Genomic DNA, 17,957 nt, shown 5'->3' on the forward strand with positions numbered 1-17,957 from the left:
TCAGAACTCCAGCAACCCAGTGCACTCACTGTTCTAATGACAACACCTCCCTTCAACTCATCTGTGATCACTTTACCTCCCATTTACACTCCGCAACTAATTTAGTTTCTAGGATGCTAGCGGAGAATATGTCAAGCTTTAGAGAGAAAAAAAAAAAAAAAAAAGAACATTTTGTATTTTCACTAACCTATCTGGTGTCAGATCTCAGATGTTTAAATAGAAATTTTTCCCAGATCCAGCACTAAGATGTAACTTCAAAAGCTACAGTTAGCAATTGAGCCTAGCCTAAATATCAACCTTGCTCTAATTGCACCAATCTTGTCAACAGGTGGGTGGGTAAGAGAACTATCAAAATAGTCTCAACAGGCTTTCAGTCAGCTGTCCAAGTAAAAAGTGATTTAAAAGCAATAAATCACTGCTGTATAAAATTAAGACTCTTTTTTTTTTAAAATATAAATAAATGTAAGTGAATATAAATAAAGGAACAAAGGCAAAACAATTCTCAGGTATAAAAGCATGCTGATGTTAGACATTTATCTTTAAAACATTTTACTGACCATAGGGTTTACGGCATTATTATGGTTTCCTTCAGCCTGAAACCCAGAAGGCTGTTGTGTGTCCCCCAAAAAGACACAACTAAAAATAAAAACAACCCCCCAAACAAACACACAAAACCCAAAACAAAAACTGTACGTGCTCAAATACAAACTGAAAGCTGTCCTCAATCCATGCGGCAATACAGAACATGATAATTACACTAGGAAAGGATGAGCCTACAAAAAGGCTGAAAATCACACATATTTGCAAAACAAACTCTTCAGTTATTTTTACCCTTACTAAATGGCAAGAGGCTTTGAGACCGAATGCAGAATGTTTTTCCTGCCATGTCATTCTTTTGCTAGGGGTTCACTTCCTAAGTGAAAAAACCCCAAACATAAAATTTTACTATCTTCTCAGTCTTACTCATTCCTCAGCAATACATGGGCACTGAGGACACAGCTAGCCACACACACACAAAGTCACACATCAGTGTTTAGTCTGAAATTGATGTTTACATTTTTTTGGCTGGTCCACATGCAGTTTTCTCTGCTCTCATATTTGTTCAAATACCAGATACTTTCCACAAGTTCTGTTTCTCTAGCACAGAGAGAGTGTACAGCAGTATCAGTGTTCCCCATGAGCCTAACTTACAGCTTGTATACACAAAGGATTTTGGTTTTGCTTCTCGCTTTTAGACAAATGGCAAAGCTGTTTACATTACACTTTTACCCTCAAACTCTTTGACTAAGATTGGGGACCAGAAGCAGTCATGTCAATCTGGAATACTCCAGCACCAATCTTCTTCCCACTTGTGACAGCTCCATAAAGAACTGCTTGCTGCTCCTTCTCCACAGAAGCATGAAGCCAGCATTACTCTTCTGTGCATCAGCTCCGTCTTCCCCGCAGTTTCTCCTCATGTGCATGCAACGTAAGAAGAAATTAGCGTCCTCCACCTTCATTTTCCACTTTATTTTGTGATATTCTGACCTATTCTTCTCTCACTCCTATCATTCACCTGAACACCCACTTCTATCAATTTTTTTTCTGTAGCAACTTCTCTGGAATATATACTGCACTGTGGCTTACTACAGTCACCTTCACTTCGGCAGTGCAGAAATAGTACAGGAGCAAGAATGCACAACCTCAGTCCTAATCCCTCTCCACAGCTTCCTTCCTGCAGCTGTAGTGAAACGTGTATGTCCACATTTGGGAGACAGAAAGGATATTACTACCTATTTCCCTACTTCCAGATTTTTTTTTTTTCTTAAACCATGTCTTGCTATGTTTAACTTGACACAACCTGGTAGAAGTTAAGGCACTGAAGGACAGAGCCTGAAACACTCTCCCCTCCTTTCTTCTGAACTACTGTTTTGAGCCCTTCGTCTCCTATGCTCTGTCACCGCCCCTTGCAGACTGGCACTTAGTAGTTTCAAATCAATGGGACTGGATCTCACAAGACACTTTTGACTTAGTCTTGCCTTAAAACTCCACTGATCTTTTAACCAGGGTATAAACAGGCATTAAACTCGGCAAGAGGAACACTCCTAGACAACAGTTTTCAATGTGTGATCCACAAACGCAGATCGTCAAGGAATTCTTCTAAGGAGTCCATAAAAGATGAATTGAAAAAAACAACAACAACAAAAAAGACCAAACCAAGACTTATTAGCGAGCTTAAATGTACCACTTATAGGCTACGCTCAAGCAGCAGAAAAGTTGGGAAGAAAAATGAGTGTCAGAAATCAGAAAAACTGGGAAAAAAAAATCCATGTTCTATATGAGAATCAAACTCACTTTTTGAAAATGACAAAAGCGCTGCTGGGAGAAATTGTAAGTAACAAACTGTATCAATAGAAGGAAATGGTATGAGTACAAACTACTCAATTTTCTTGAAGGACTTCAGTCATCTCATCGAATCACAGAACGGTTTGGGTTGGAAGGGACCTTAAAGATCACCTGGCTCCAACCCTCCTGCCATGGGCAGGAACACCTTCCACCAGACCAGGTTGCTCAAAGCTCCGTCCAGCCTGGCCTTGAACACTGCCAGGGAGGGGGCAGCCACAGCTCCTCTGGGCAACCTGTGCCAGTGTCTCACCACCCTCACAGTGAACAGCTTCTTCCTTGTAAAAGTAAAACATCCATTCACACTTTACAAATCTAAACCTGCTTTTGTTTGTCTAGGAATGCCAAGGAAGTCCACTTAGAAAAAATCAGTATCTCTTTCACAAATGAACAAAGCCAGATCATCACTTCAGCCATCACAACTTTTAGGGCACAAATCAATTCCATCATACTGGTATATGACATAATTGATAAAGCTTATAACTTGTATAAGCTATTACCTGTAAAGAAATACAATCAAAATCAGAGTTAAAAATAGGTATTTCTTAAGCATTTGTGGTTTTCTAGTACCTCAAGACACTACAGACTGAACCTACAGACTTAGAAATTCTCATCACTCTAAGGATACTGTATCTTCCTCACACTGTTTTCTAAATGCTAAATTCTCTGAAGACAAAGTCAAGTAAACAAGAGCAGCTGTGACACAAAATTATTTGGTTTTTTTCATCACTTTAATATCAACACCATCATATTTGTAAAAACAAGTTATCAGGAAATTACTGAAATCGAGCCCTTCATTACAAAATGAAAGGCGTATCTGCATTTATTCCAATACATGCATTATTAGGATGAATTTCTTCCCTCAAGTCTGGTCTAGACACGTGACTACAGCATCCTCACTGAACTCCTATTCCATACCCTTCTTACTCTTTTTTTTTTATTCTTACTTCGTTTCATCCTCTCAGACCTCATATGGCCTCACACGTTTCAATCTCCTTCCAACATACCCTCCTCCAGCGCAGCAACTTGCTTGAAAAGTAAATTCTCGTGTCAGCCAAAGCAAATGCGTTTCACCAACTTCTGTAGTACATCACATTTATCTGCCACACTTTTAAGTAGACCATGAGTCTGCACCTTGGAAATGCTTGAAAGCCGTTCTCAGCAATGCTACAGAATACGCTTAGGTGTTTCGCTCGGGGCTTTTTTTCCTTGTTAAACCACAATGAAAAGACACCGTGCCAAAATCAAAGGCACCAGAAGTTACAAAGTCTCCGTCTGACTTTCACTAAAGTTTGGAGAAAACGCCATCGACCTCGCGAAGGTGTCGGACACCTGTCAAAAGTTCGGGGAGGCAAAGGGGAAGGGGGGGTGTCTCGCTGTCACTCCCGAGCGCGCATTTTTGCCCTTTCTCAGGCAGGTTTGCCCGCCTGTTTAGCTTGGCTCGGTCTCCTGCTGGAAGCCTGCCGCAGGGAAACCAGCTCAACGCGAGAAAGCCTTCCCCCCCCCCCCCCCCCCCCCGCCTCCTTTCCCTTCTCTCCTTTTTAAAGGGCAGCTCCAGCTCCATCCCCGCCGCTGTCAGCGAGGACAAACCCCACCGACTTCGCCCTAACCTCAAGGGCTCCCCCACGCCATCACACCCCCCCCCACCCCCCTGCAGACCCGTCGGCGCACCCCGGCAGCCGCGGGGGGGGGGGGGGGCGACGACACGGACGACACACACACACATACACACACGACCGACACACACACACACGACACAGCGCCAGCGACTCCCCGCGCGGCCGCCGCACGGCGGGCAGCGGGACCCGGCGGCCCCACCGACAGGGAAGGGGGGGCGAGGCCGGCAGCCTCACCAGTCGCCCCGCGGCACGCACCCGCACCGGCTCTACTCCCCCCCCCCCAACCCCCCAAGCCGCAACCGGGGAGCGAGCGGGCCGCGGCCGCCAATAGCCCCGCAAACCGCCGCCGGAGGAAAAAAAAAAAAAAAAGGAGGAGGACGGAGGGAGGACAAGAAAGGAAGGGAAATCTGGGTCTCACCTTCCTTCTCGGCCCGGGCCGTGTGGAGCAGCACCGCCAGGGCGAAGCGCAGCGCCGCGCCCCGCCAGGCAGCCGCCCAGCTGCCGGCGCGAGGGAAGGGGGAGCCGGGGCAGCCGGGCGCCGCCACCGCCGCCGCCGCCTCCCGCCGCGCCGTCATCGCGCTGCCGCAGCCGGTGCGGGACCGCCGTGTCTCCGGCCGGGCCGCGGCGCGCGCGCGGAGGAGCTCGGAGAGGGACGGAGGAGCTCGGGGAGGGGCGGGGCGGGGCGGAGCCGGGGCGGAGCCGGGGCGGGGCGGGGCGGGGCGGGGCGGGGCGGGCACCCCGCGGCGCGCTGCGTCTCCTGACGCGTGTGTCACGGGCGGGGTGAAACACCGCACGGGCACGCGCGCGCGGACGCACACAGAGGCGCGTACCTGCTGCCGCCCCGCCCCGCCCCCTGCCTGAGGGGGCGGGGTTACCAGGCGGGAGGTGGGGAGAGGGTGCCATTTTAAGTGCGGGCAAGGCGTCCCTTTCTTCTGTCCGGGGCAGAGAGTTCGGGGAGCGGGTTGGGTTGGTTTGGTTTGGTTTGGTTTTTAATTAAATGTGACTTTAGGTCTTCTGCAGGTGCTGGCTGTTCGTGGCGGGGTCCTCCCGCCCCTTTAGTACTCTCTTCTCCCCGCCTCTTGAGGGGTTGGGGGTGGCGCTCTCATTGTTTCCCAGCGGAGGGCATCGGGGGCTTCTCCTGCCCGCCTTCAAGATGGCGGCGGGAGAGTGCTTGCCCGGAGGGCGGCCAGCCGCGGCGCGGGGAGGTCCCTTTTCGGCGGGGGCGGTCTGTGCGGCCGCTCCCGGGGCGGGCAGCGGTGTTTCCCTGCGGCGCCGATGTCCTTTCCCCGTGCCGTAGCTTCCCGCCCCGCGGCCGTCGGGGGATGTCGGTAGCCCTCGCTGCGAGGCAATCCGTCCCGCTACCTGGCCGGGCCTTGTCCCCGCAGCAGCCTCGCCAGCGATAAAACCAGCGGACACCGCGGTATTGCGGCGCCCGAGGCGTAGCGTGAGGCCCTGCGCTAGAGCAAGGGCGTGATAGCACGCGCCTGCCGCTCTTGAGGAAAGAGATAGACCCGTCACCACCCACGTCAGCGACACGGGAGGCCACGGGGCCTTCGTGAAAGGGCGTGAAGCGGTTTGCGACGGGGGAGAAGGCGCGTCGGTGCCAGGACGAGGTTGACGGCTCGTCAAGTGGGCGCAACGTTGGGTTGGCACGTGGGTCCGTTTCGCCAACGGTGGAAGGAGCGGTGATTGCAGGCGGGCGGCGCGGCGAGGCTGCCGATCAGAGAGGTGAACCGCAGCCGTAGCTTGCTCTGGGTGTCGGCAAGATCGGGGCTGATAGTGCCAGAGTCATCTTAGATAAAGCGGCAGAGGGAAAAGCGTGTAGTACGAGCAGGCTCTGTTCACTGATGACCTGGCTTAGCTTTTCACAGTAAAAAAGCTGTATGCAGCCATGCTCCGTTCCTTAATCATTGATTTCCCCATGTGATCAACGTGTTACACTGGGTTTCAAATGCTTGAACATGTAGTTGGATTTCAGCTGTCACAACAGCATAATAGATTTGGATAGCGTTAATAGATTCAGAATCTCCAAGGGACTGACTAATGCGCAGCTTAACTAAAAAATAGTAACATTTATTATGGCTCTTACACAATAATAACATATACTGTTCTTTATTGTCAGAACACCTCTGAAGCATCTTGAAATTCTGGATGCTGTTGTTTTGTTGAGCTATGGCCACAGCATCAACTAGGTTTGTTTCCAAGGGAGAAAAGGAAAGTTGGAAACATTGGGTCAAAGCCTTCTGCAGCAACAGTGATCCTTTCCGGAAGAGGCATGAGGCTCTTAAAGAGTTAAAGGCTTCTGTGTAACTACTAATCTCTCAAACTTGCATAATCTTTTGACCACTGCATTGAAAAAGGACTTAGGGGAATCGGTGACTTAGGAGCATGAGTCTCTGTGCACAGTTCTCAGACCCAAACCACGGTAAATATAAAGCCCGATTGCTATGAGCAGAAGCCCACATGTTGACTTCTGTGGGGGATAGGTATGTACATCAAAGAGCACAATCAAATATAAAAGTAAAGAGGTCAGACAAACAGCAGTTAGTAGTGCTTCTTTATTACAGTGGACCCTGTACGATCTTGATTTTACCTTCTTAACTAGGCTTCTGCTGTACATGCATTACTTTTCTGGATAAAGAAGTCAGCTATTTTCTCTTTCTCATATTTCAAATCAGTGTTGCACAACCGAGCAGCCAGACTTTCTCGCTCCAGTTCACGCTGTAGAGCATCCGACCCACTAAAATGAGTGGGAACTCTAATGAAACTAAGATGTAAGGATGGCAAGATCTGCCTTGTAGTAAAAATGGAAATGCCAACAGTGCTATAAAAAAAAAAAAAGGCCATGATATAAATGAGAGAACAGCTGTGAGTCCTGCCATTATGGTATAAATCTTAAACCTCACAGCATTAAAATATGGGCAGGTTTTAATTGTTCTATATACAGAAAGTCTTTTTCAACAGATATTATTAGTTGTGTAGAAAACAAATAGCTTGCAGTACATATTCTCCCTTTCATCTTTGTCCAGGACTCCCACTGTTTTCTGTGCAGGAAAAAACAATACAATATGGTTCAATGTCTGCAAATGATAAAGCAAAAAGCATTCTGTTAATTTATTTCTGAACTAATCTGGGTTATATTATTTCATACATGTTTGAGGCTCTTCAAGTTTCTTGGTTTATGCATGCAGCGCGTATAAATATTAACATTTGGATATTGCAGTATTGCTTGAGCCTGTTGAACAGTTTTTTAAAAGACGATTCTCATACTAAAAAAACCCCCAACTTCTTATAATAAACTATGATGAGATGTAGAACATAGTTCTTATGGAAATGTACTTGTGTTGATAAACAAAAATGGCATGAATATTTAGACGCCAAAGTTCAACAGCTGACTTGTCGGATGAAGAAATGCCCTGTTCTACAGAGGAACACATTAGAAAGACTTTGAAATGGGGAGCCATACTCTGAATTCTGCAGCCATTGTCAGCTTTGTTAACATGATTTCTAAACCAGAGTAAATTTAACACCGGAAGAGGTATGGTTGGTCTACCTTCAGTCTTTCCTACTTTCAGTGGAAAGGTGTGTACTTAAAAACTGCAACATTTACTGAGCTATGGTAGTTTAAAGTGTTCCTCCTAAGCATACCCAAGTGTCAGCATCCAACTGTCATGGAAGTTACCTTCGTTGACGGTTTATATTCTTTTTTTCTAGGCAAGGAACCAGAATGTCTAAAATACAGAGGTATGGTTTCTGTCCTGCCACCTTTGCTATGGAGGCAGAAACTTCTGGGAGAGTGTCAGAGTGGTTAGTTAGAAGCCGCAACCTCTTCAACTGCTGGTACTCATTAGAAGTTATCTCCCTGACAGACTCCAAAGTAAACATCAAACATTTGAACTGCGTTGTCTCTCCTGCAGGGGGTTATCTCTTCTGTGGGACACGGATTAAATCCAGGTGATGTTGCACTTGAATAAATGAGTAACATCCGTGGGGTCCCTTTCTCAGGTTCTGCTGGGAGCAAAGGAACTAACTCACAGTGGGAAATACAGTCCCTTAAACTGGCATTGAGATTTCTGTCACGAGTGTGCCCCAGGTTACTTTCTCTTTGCTTTTACTGAATGTTGTACATGGTTAATTGGTTGAAAATAAACTAAGCAAAGAAAGAAATGGGGAGAGGAGGCTGTTGGATCATCCAGTCAACTTCCCTGCTAGTACAGAGCTACTCCTTGTAGCTTGTTTATTAGTATTTTTCAAATTCTTTTTTAAATAACTAAAAGAATTCCCACCGCTTTCTCTGAAAAATTTGCACAAGCTCTGCTCTTCGCTGCCAACAAGATTTTCTGATAGCCTTTCCCCACCCTCTTTTCATTTACTTCTGCTTGTTCCCATATGTATAAGCCAAGTATTTCCTCCCATCCTTAAGGTTTGCATTAGTTAAGCATTTGCTGGCTGGAGACTTGCCTCCATCTACCTCTGCTTTAACAAAACTAGATGTATTAAGCTCTTTTAACCTCTCTCTATAAAACCGCTCTTCCAGATAATTCCTGCTGCTGTTCCTTAAATTGCCTCATTTGCCTCAATGTTATGATGGATTGCACAGAAACGATGCACATACAAGCATCGAGTCTGCTAGGGAAAAGTTGTCCTTTCAGAAGTGTTTCAATAAGCTTGAGCTGCCAAAATGACTTTGCATCACTTCAGTGCTTTGCATCACTTGGCTGTATTTTTGATCACCCTAAAACTGGGCTTACCACCATGTGGATCTGTGGTGTGTCTTTTACTTGCCGATTCTTTGCAGTTCTGGCTCGGCTGGACCTGTGTGCTGAAGGCAACCCTGCAGTGAGGAGAAGTGGCGCAGGGCTCCCCCTCTACTTCATTGTCCATGCCAGCTTCGAGTCATTGGAGGGCTTTGTTTCCAACATTTTATTTGTGGCATTGCAAAACTTGTGCATGGAGAAAACAGAGTAGACATGATATATTGGGGTTTTAATGTTCAGGATTGTCTACAAGATTTATTTTTGGTGAGCCCTTGTTACTTTTTACTTAATGACTTTATTTTCTACATAAACAGTGGTAAATTTGCCCTTTTCTATTATGTTCTTTTTCTGTTTTCTGTTCACTTAGTCACTCATATGATCATACACCTAAATTAAAATCCAAGATATGTCATGTAATTTTTGTTAACCCATTGAGAAAAAAAATATCCTTAATTTCTTTAAGAATTTTACATTTTATAAACTAAATTTAATGATCTAGAAGTTACTTTCTCAGAGAAAGGGAGGATCACCTGATCAGGCTTGTCATTTATGATACTAATGAGAGCCTGCTTTCAGCTTTGCCTTGATAAGACCCATGACACTCCGTGTGATTTTGGTTTACTCGTTTCCACTAATAAAAGAAATGATGCAGTATTTTGCTGGCAATAGTGCTAGCTGTAGTATCGCTATTGTGAACTATGATGTGAACTGTTGCTGTGGATACGTACCCGGAAAGTTGCACGCCCTAAGCACGAGCCTCGTTCATTTGACCACCACTTCACGTTTCCCTGCTGCTACCTCAGCGTCACGCAGTCACCATGTCATAGCCCCTCTCTCCTACTGCGGTCCTGGTGCCAGACAGAGTGGGCTGGTCTGATCTGGGGTGACCTAATCAGTTGTGTCTGGCATATAGGTTTGATTTATAAAAGATGAAGGCACCCAGAGGAGGCTGGCTAGAAGTGGGTGTTGTGCAGCTGTGGTATAGTGACTCAGGCTCTCCGTGCTCAGTGACAGACCACTGTTACTTGACCCAATGCATTATCAGTGTCCTCAAGCCCTGTCCCATGGGGTGCTATGCGCTGGGACGTAGCGAACTTGGGAGATACAGTACAGAGGGCTCAATCCCGCTGCAAAGTCCAGTGTAGCACAAGACTTCAACACCAGTTTAGCTCTGTGCATAAGACTGCTCTCAGTGAAGGGAACTGCTCCCGTTCGACCGTGTGTTTGTTAGATGCCTCGCTAGTATGCTCCAGACTTTCCAGATTTGTTCCCTGAGGGTGCCGCGATACAGCCCCCTTTTTGCTGCCAGCACAGTAGTATTGCCTGCTCAATGTTTGGGAACCTAGCACAATTTCTGGTGTAGTTGATAGGTGTTCGGTGTGACAGCAAGGTGCATGGTGTTTATTCCTCCTGTCCTCCACACTGATTCAGCAATGCTGCAACTTTGTAACACAGGACTCCTCTTGGTGGTAGTCTGGTAGAAAACCAAGACTGCTGACATGGTATGGTAGTGTGGTACCCACAGAATTGTGCTAGATAGCTGCTAATTGTGTTGTAAATTCTGTATGTTGATTTTTCTGCTGGAAGAGGAGGCATCTAGTCATCCAGTGCAAAAACACCCTTGACTGCAGAAGCTGTCCACTGATGCATTAGAAAGAGAGAAAAGAGGAAGAAAAAGGAATGGGCCTGAACAGAGTGCTGACCAATCAAATACCCTGTTCAGCCCAAAGATACACAGGCTACATTCTTAAGTTCCTAAAGCTTTTCTGAGTGTTGAAACTTCATTGTAAATGTGTTCTTTCAGTTAAATGGGATTCTACCAAAATGATGATATAGTCAGCTATGTGTGTCTTTTCTGATGAGAACACCCAACAGCATTGCAATGATGTGCCAGTGCCAAAGAGTATCCATGCCTGGGTAAAAAGATGTTAGTTAACACTCAGACTGGTGAAGTGCAAGTGATTTTCATGGCATTTTGGAAATGATCAGCATGCTTGATCATTTATCCGATTGTCTCCATGCAGATTCAGAAGCCCAGACACAGACACCTCCGTCTGAAATTCTTGGCCAGAGTTTATTCAGTCCCAGATAACCTGCCAACACACATGGAACCCAGATATCCCCATGGCACAGGAGGGCTTTTTTGTGAGGTGCTGTTGATTTCAGTTCACAAGCCAAACAGAGCAATAGATGAAGCATGCAAAGAGGGCACACATTAGGCGCTGTGGATTCTGGTTGCTGCCTGGGCCCCTGATCCTCAAGGAAGGAGACCAAAGTCAGAGACATCTGCACGTGGAGATCAACTTGCAGTATGAGGCAGGATGGAATTCTGATGGTAGAATTTGATTAAATGCCTTAAAATTTGAAAGCAGCCCCATCTGCTTCTTCCTGCTTTATGTGCTTGTGGTGTGTCTTCTTTTCCATCTTTTTAAAATCTCTTTTCTGGAGGAGCTTGAATAGTTCGATGATTAGCTGCTTTGCCCTTCAGACAGCTCTAGATATTTTCTCCATCTTAACTGAGTCATATGCTACATAATAGGAAGAATGAGTAGGTGGATGTCTGGATTTTCCTGTCCTTTCAGGTAGCCAATGTTATCATTGGTACTGGCATTCTGGGTACAGGCTCTTGGGTGTGCACTTCTTCTTTTTTGGTCTTCTGTTTCTTTCATTTCTGTTTCTGGGTGGAATTGTATAAATGATGGCTCCTCACTGTTGTCTGACTTCCCTTTTGCTGCTGTGGGTAACCATCTCTTTCGGTTCTGTGTGTTGAAATAGAAAAAAAAAAAAAGATGAGACCAAAAGCTAGGGTAGACTCTCATGATGCAGCTTTGTAGGTTTGGAAAGACCTTCTCTGCTATTTTATCGCTTGGACTGATTGACATCACTTTAACATTTCTCCGAATTCTTGCTGTCTCCTCTCTCACTCAGGGAAATAAAGGCTGCCAAGAAGCAATACAGAGTGAGGGTGAGACCCAAGGTCTACAGACGGCTATGATCGTTGAAGGCTCTGTTCCCTCAGCTTCTATGTTTATCTGTGACCTCCACATCTTCTTTTAAAATGTGCTGTGCTGTAGGCTCTGGGGAAAAGAGTGGGGTCAGTAGAGTTGAGGTGTGGAGCTCATGAGTGTTGTCTCCTCCTTTTCACCCTTCAGAGGAGATACCAGATCTGTCAGAGCAGGAAAAAAGAGAAGTGGCGCCAGCTGAGTGGGACAGGAGTAAGACAGCTCCTGCAAGAGGCTTCAGTAACAGCGTGGGGCTGAGGAGTCCCACAAATGGATATAGGCGGTGCTTTAGGAATTGGCTGCAGTGCCCAATGCCAGCTCATCCTAACTGAGCTAGCATGTCTTACTGTTCTTCAGATTTGTGTCTACTGTCAATCAAATCCCTGTCTGCATAAGCTGAGATATGGCTAAGCGTGAGACACCCCAGTCTTTTGTTATACACCAGAGTACAAAAAGATTCAAAAGATGAAGTGCTGCCTTGGGTGAGGAGCTGCGGTAGGTTGGTGGGCCAAGGCAGCCTGAGCTGAGGCTCCTGAATAAGTAGTCATTTTTCTTGAGAAGTTTGTTTTTAATAAGAACCAGCTGCTTTTCTTCCAGGTGCCGCTCTCACATGAGCAACGCAAGTGCTGTCAGCCTCACCTGTCCGAACTGAGGTGCAGAAATCTGGGCACGCATCAGGACGGAGGTGGAATTTCGTCTAACAGAAGGAACAGAAGGGAGAATTGAGAACCCAGAGAAGACAGAGAATTTGGGAACTCATGCCCTTTCTGGAATATTAAAAGACCTTATACGTATCTCAGGGGTTATGTCTTCATGGATGGGTGTGGAGAGTTGCTTGCCTGCTGTTACACTTTGAGCTATGAGGATGCAGGCCAGCTCTGATATGAAAACTGAAACCACAGTGGTGTGATACTGTGCTCGCATTTACCATAACCACTGTCTCTGCAGGACTTATCAACAGAGCTCTGAGCTTTTGGTTAACGTAGCTGCCTGATATCCAGACCAGTCTGGCTTACATCCAGCTAGCTCAGGCCACAAGTAACTGCATGCACCACTCTGCACGGACACTTTTGGTTTGTGGCAGTAGTCAGCTCTCACAGTGGTTTCTGCAGCCATTGTGAGCGAATTGCCAGCTATTGCACAGTGACGGCAAACTGTTCTTGTGACAGCACCACTCTTAGTGTATAATTCCATATTTCAAGTAATGTTCAAGTAAAATGTAATGATGACTATGTATTGACACCAAAGAAAAAAAAAGTTAAAACCAGCTCTAAACTGACGTATTTGAAATTACTTTGAAATAAAATTAAGCTTTTCAGAGAGAAATGGGTTTCTTGTGGCTTCAAAAAAAAACAGTAAGCAACGAAATCCAGACTTACTTGTGCAGTAATTATTTAGGTGGCAAATGGGGAAGAGATGGTCATAGAGAGCTGAGCTGAATAAAGTACATTTGCAAGTTCTTGAAAAACCCACGTAGGAGGGAGTCCCGCAGAAAATCTGCAAACTGACTGATCAACTTGATCCAGATAAGGTTTTCATAAGGGGATAAAAACCAAAACCTCTGCTCTTGGTAGCTGTGATAGAAAATTGAGTAATAAACAACAGTTCTGTTAATGTCTTAATCATAGCTTACACAGAATTTTATGTTGCCAACATTCCTCTCCTTCTCATTGTACTTTGACACAGCATGATTGTGTGAGTGTCTCAAGTGAACTCAATAGCTGTTCCACGAGGAGGCCTGGCTCCTTGCAGGCCACCAAAGCTGGATGTGTCAGAAGAAAAGGACTAGATGAAAAGCAGCCAAGGGGACTTCCGGGCTGGGGATTGTGCAGCCAGCCATCAGCCTGCTTTCATGGAAACACTAGTAACAGAAACATCCCCAGAGAACCATTTGGGCAAACAACGACAACAGATGGATCTGGGGAGTCCAGCTTCTCCCTTAAGCAACATCTGCTGCTGCTGGAAGTATCCAGAAAGCCACACCATACTTAAAAAGTAAACAAACAAGTAAATCTGCAAGAAGGACGAACTAAGATAAATTAGCTGCCAAAGTACATACTTGCCATGATAACCTGCATTTTAACTGTAAAGCTGCATGAAAATATTGTATAGCAGGAGTCATGCCAGATAGAGAACAAAGATCATTCAATACCATAATCAAGAGTCTCAGCCCAACAAGGAGCTGGTCATGTCCAGAACTTGCAGGTATTAAACTCTCGATCCTGCTCAAAACATGGTTATTTACTACCCTGTCTGGTTTACCTGCACGTCCCTCCTAAAATATCAGGAAGGCAAAACACTTAAAAATGTTGGTAAGTGAAGCTTTGTTAGATTCCTGTGTGGTTTCTAAGTCTTATGATCTATTTAAAGTCAGAAAACTGAGATACAAAATGGGTACACTGACTGAAAGGCATGAAGAGGGAACACCAAGGCTTTGAATAGAAAACCTATAAATTATAAGAAAAGAGATGAGAAAGCATATTTTTGGAAGTACTGCCCCTGATTAAAAAACAAAACAAAACAAAACAAAACTAGACATTCTGTGAAATTCTCAAACTTGTTACTACATGTGGTCATTGATAAATAAGTTGGTACCCTAGTGGCTACCTATATAGAAAGCTGTGCAAGTTTCTGGAGCACAAATGAAAACTGAGTTATATATAGTTTAACATTTCATTTCTTTTCATGCTTCATATCTTTGAAGCCAGTGTAATTTTTAGCTCTTCAAAATACAGGGGCACCAATTTCATTTTTGCAAACCTACATATTTAAAAGAGGGTGTTTAAACAGTGCTGGCAACTTCGTATTTCTAAATGTTAGTGTTCTGGTTTTCATCTAAATAAAGAAAGCAGGATTTGCAGTTGAAAATTACGTTTGTAAGCTCAGAAAATACGGTTAGGAAAAATATGTGGAAAAACAAAAATGCCAATTAAAAATATCTGTGTTAAAACTGGACCATAACGCCTGCTGCAATGTTACTGTTACTGATGCAGTTGCTGTAGAAAGAAGAGTACCAGGACCAAGTACAGAAGTACAGGAATTAACTTTTAGCTACTCCAGCAGGGCAGAGCCCTGTAAATCACACTAGGAAGCACAGATCAAATCCTCTTATGTAAACATCATACGGGGCTGGCACTAATCCTCCGTGCACCCTAGGAGGACTGCTGATGTGGCATTCCCCAAACGCACATTTGCTTTGCGTAATTGTGGGCAGTCATTCTTGGGTGCAGGAGGCCTAAGTGTAAGCTCAGGGTGAGCAAAAATAGATGAGGAAAAGCAAACTGTGAACGTGGCCATGGGCTCCCGGGGCCACCTCGTGTACCTCTTGTGGTCACTGCCCTCCCCAGAGACAGGATATCATCCCCCTGGCCCACCAATGTCCCACACCTGGGTCCAAGCCTGTGGAGACCCGGGTGGCCCATCCTGGTCCCAGGTCCCTCTGGATCTCCAGAGCTGTGTTGCTGCGGCCCCTTGGGTTTCCTAGCAGTTTTCTGCTTCAGTGCAGTGCTGAGGACTCATCTCCTGTTTCACACCAATGTTTAACTTGCTGAATCAGGACTCCATGAACTGATTCAGACCCAGTTTCTGGTGACTAATGCCAGGCACTCCCTTCCTCCTAAGCAGCAGTAGCTCCTCAGTGCTCCCAAGCCCTGTTCAGCCAGACAGCTACAGGACTGGAGACCAGATGTGCTGCTTTTCCCCACTGAACAAGTGCTGACAGATAAGGCCTTGTTTCAGGTGGCTGTTTTTTATTTCTACAATGGTGTCAATTTGTAGTCCGAACCTTTCTTTAAAAAAAAAAAAAAAAAATCTGTGTACTTATATGATCATAAAGTATAATCCCTGCTCACACAGGTCCTATAGTTTACAGGACTGATCCTCTTGAAGAGAGTCTGGGTGGGGTACTCTGAAACGCCTGTTGTTGCTCCTCTTAGTCAGCTGCGATCAGATGTGGAATAAAGCAAATATCTTAGGAATACTTTTAGCATTGAAGACTTTATGATAGCCATAGTTTTATCTATTTCAACCTGTCTTCTACCAGGTTGTTTGTTTTATCATTCACATGTAGAAGTCTAAGACTTAGAGGAGCACTCTGAATAAAAGCTCTGGCCCAACTTCCATTTGCCTCTCCTCACCCATCAAGCACAAAAAGTGTAGTATAATACAAACACAACAGTTTCCTACTAAGGCAACCGTACAGCATCACCACCAGGTGCTCACTGCAACTTTTCCCTATTTTGTTTAGCAAGAATTTGAAAGCGTTAGTGGTTTGATCACTGCTATGATCTCCATGGTTGCAGGAAGCCCACCAGTCCTCTCAGGCTCCAGCATGTACGACTGCCTGCTCAAGTCTGGGGGATACCCTGCATTCTTCATTCTAGATTATCAGTGAGACAAAAATGTTTGTTCTGCCAACCAGGCCAATCCATTGCATGCAATTTGTCTCTTGAAGTCTTCAGTGCAGAAGCCGATGACATTACTAGTGAGTTAGACCTTCTTAACTAAAAAAGCTTCAGAGACCTTTTGGCCTGGGCAAGATCTTCCTCCTGTGGGTTTTTTTGGGTGTCTTGAGTTTTCTTATCTTGAGTTAGATAATTTCTCATCCTCTGAAATATCTCTGGTGTATGCATGATTATGAAAGGTACTCTGCAGAACTTGTGGTGGTTTGTGCTCTGTCTTAATTTGTCAGTGTCAACGTAATTGGATGACCCAGACTCCCAGTCACAACCAATAAGACATTCTGCTCTTGACTGCAGGGAAGTGTGCTGCTATTTCGAATTGCATTTCTCATGGTTATTGCAAAGCTTTGACTTGGTTGTTGGGGAAGTTGTTGAGGGGTTTTTTTTAGCTTAATAGTTGCAGGATGGGAAGCGCAAGATGGTGTAGATGCAGTCAGGCCATTTTCCACCACCTAATGTAATCCCTTACAGTTATCCACTGTGACAAGAATTGTGGTATGTCACCTGATACTACACCCAGTTGCATTACTCAAATCCTTGCAAATTTAAGGAAAATGGATTGTATTAGAGCATTAGCTTCTATTCTTTGTCTTCCGTGAATGTTTCCCTAATTTCTAGACAAAGTGGGATGTTTCACACTTCTTTGCCATGACATGCTGCGAAACATTTGGCTATTGTACTTAGGGTCTGGTAACATCAATTACATTTTTTCTTCTTAGAGCTTGACTTTTGAGAAAGGAGAAAACCTGATGGCACGGCTGTATTTTCAAATACTCCAACAGGTTCGCTTAGGCATGTTATTGCACAATGACCTAGTTTAGAGCTATCACGGGGAACGATTAATCTTTGTCACTCCATACTCATTCTAGAAGTACCTGAAGCCCAGAGAACTCCCTGGAGCCCAGAGAACTCCCTGGAGTCACGTCTCTTCCTGCCAGCTTTCTGTGGATGGGTTCAGTTCTGCTCCAGAGCACATTTATTTGCTTCAGTAGCCCAGAATCCCTCCAGGGTCCCTAGATGAAGGTGACTCTCGGTACATTAGTAATAGAAATACTTATCACACAACATAATCCACTGAGTTTTCACACACACCAAATTTGATGGGAGATGAATTTCTTTTGGTGTCTGCATCAGCTGGTCATTAGCTGCTCCCAGTGCTATTCTGCCAGTAAGTTTTCTTTCCCTTCAGCTCGTAAGTATGTTTCGTGGATCATATTTTCACCAAATCACGACCCTTTTCAGCTGTTGATTTCTGCAGAGAGCAGCCGGTGCCTGGACAGCTCTTCACATGTGTTGCTCTGGTTGTTGTGTGCCTACATCTCTGCAGCTCCTGTTTTCCTGGATGTTTAGGCAACTCCACCTCCTTTGGCCTTTGTGTCTACATCATCTGCAAATACCATCTGGCCTGGGGCCCCCTTAAGAAACAGGTTCTTTCATCTGACCCATAGGATGCCTATGAATGCATTGCACTTGGGCCTCCTCCAACTCTTTAGTCACTTCACTAGACATGATTCCTTGAAATGCTGCATCTGGTCTAAATGACTCACCCTGAGGCTGGGAATTCACAGCTGATACCTTTAAAAAAAACACCCTAAATTCTGTCTCAGTGTCTATAGCTCAGTCGGTAGCCTGGCCGTGGCATTATCAGTGACGTTATCTTCGTCAGCCAACAAACTGTGAGTTGCCTTTGTGTGAACCCTTTTCAAAGTAAATGTTAGTACAAGAGTTTCTGAAGGC

The 17,957-nt window shown here is 45.2% G+C and overlaps 1 protein-coding gene across 1 annotated transcript in view; it reads right to left on the reverse strand.

Moving 5' to 3' along the window:
• TMEM131 (transmembrane protein 131) overlaps positions 1-4,576 on the reverse strand; it is a 106,004-nt gene extending 101,428 nt beyond the window's left edge. The window contains exon 1 of the mRNA XM_086482202.1: positions 4,420-4,576. Within this exon, the coding sequence (XP_086338328.1) occupies positions 4,420-4,576 (157 nt within the window). The remainder of the gene's footprint in view (positions 1-4,419) is intronic.
• Between the last annotated feature and the right edge of the window lie 13,381 nt (positions 4,577-17,957).

This window comes from Leptosomus discolor, chromosome 1, assembly GCF_034619465.1.
Source record: "Leptosomus discolor isolate bLepDis1 chromosome 1, bLepDis1.hap2, whole genome shotgun sequence".
Classification (NCBI taxonomy): Eukaryota; Metazoa; Chordata; class Aves; order Leptosomiformes; family Leptosomidae; genus Leptosomus; species Leptosomus discolor.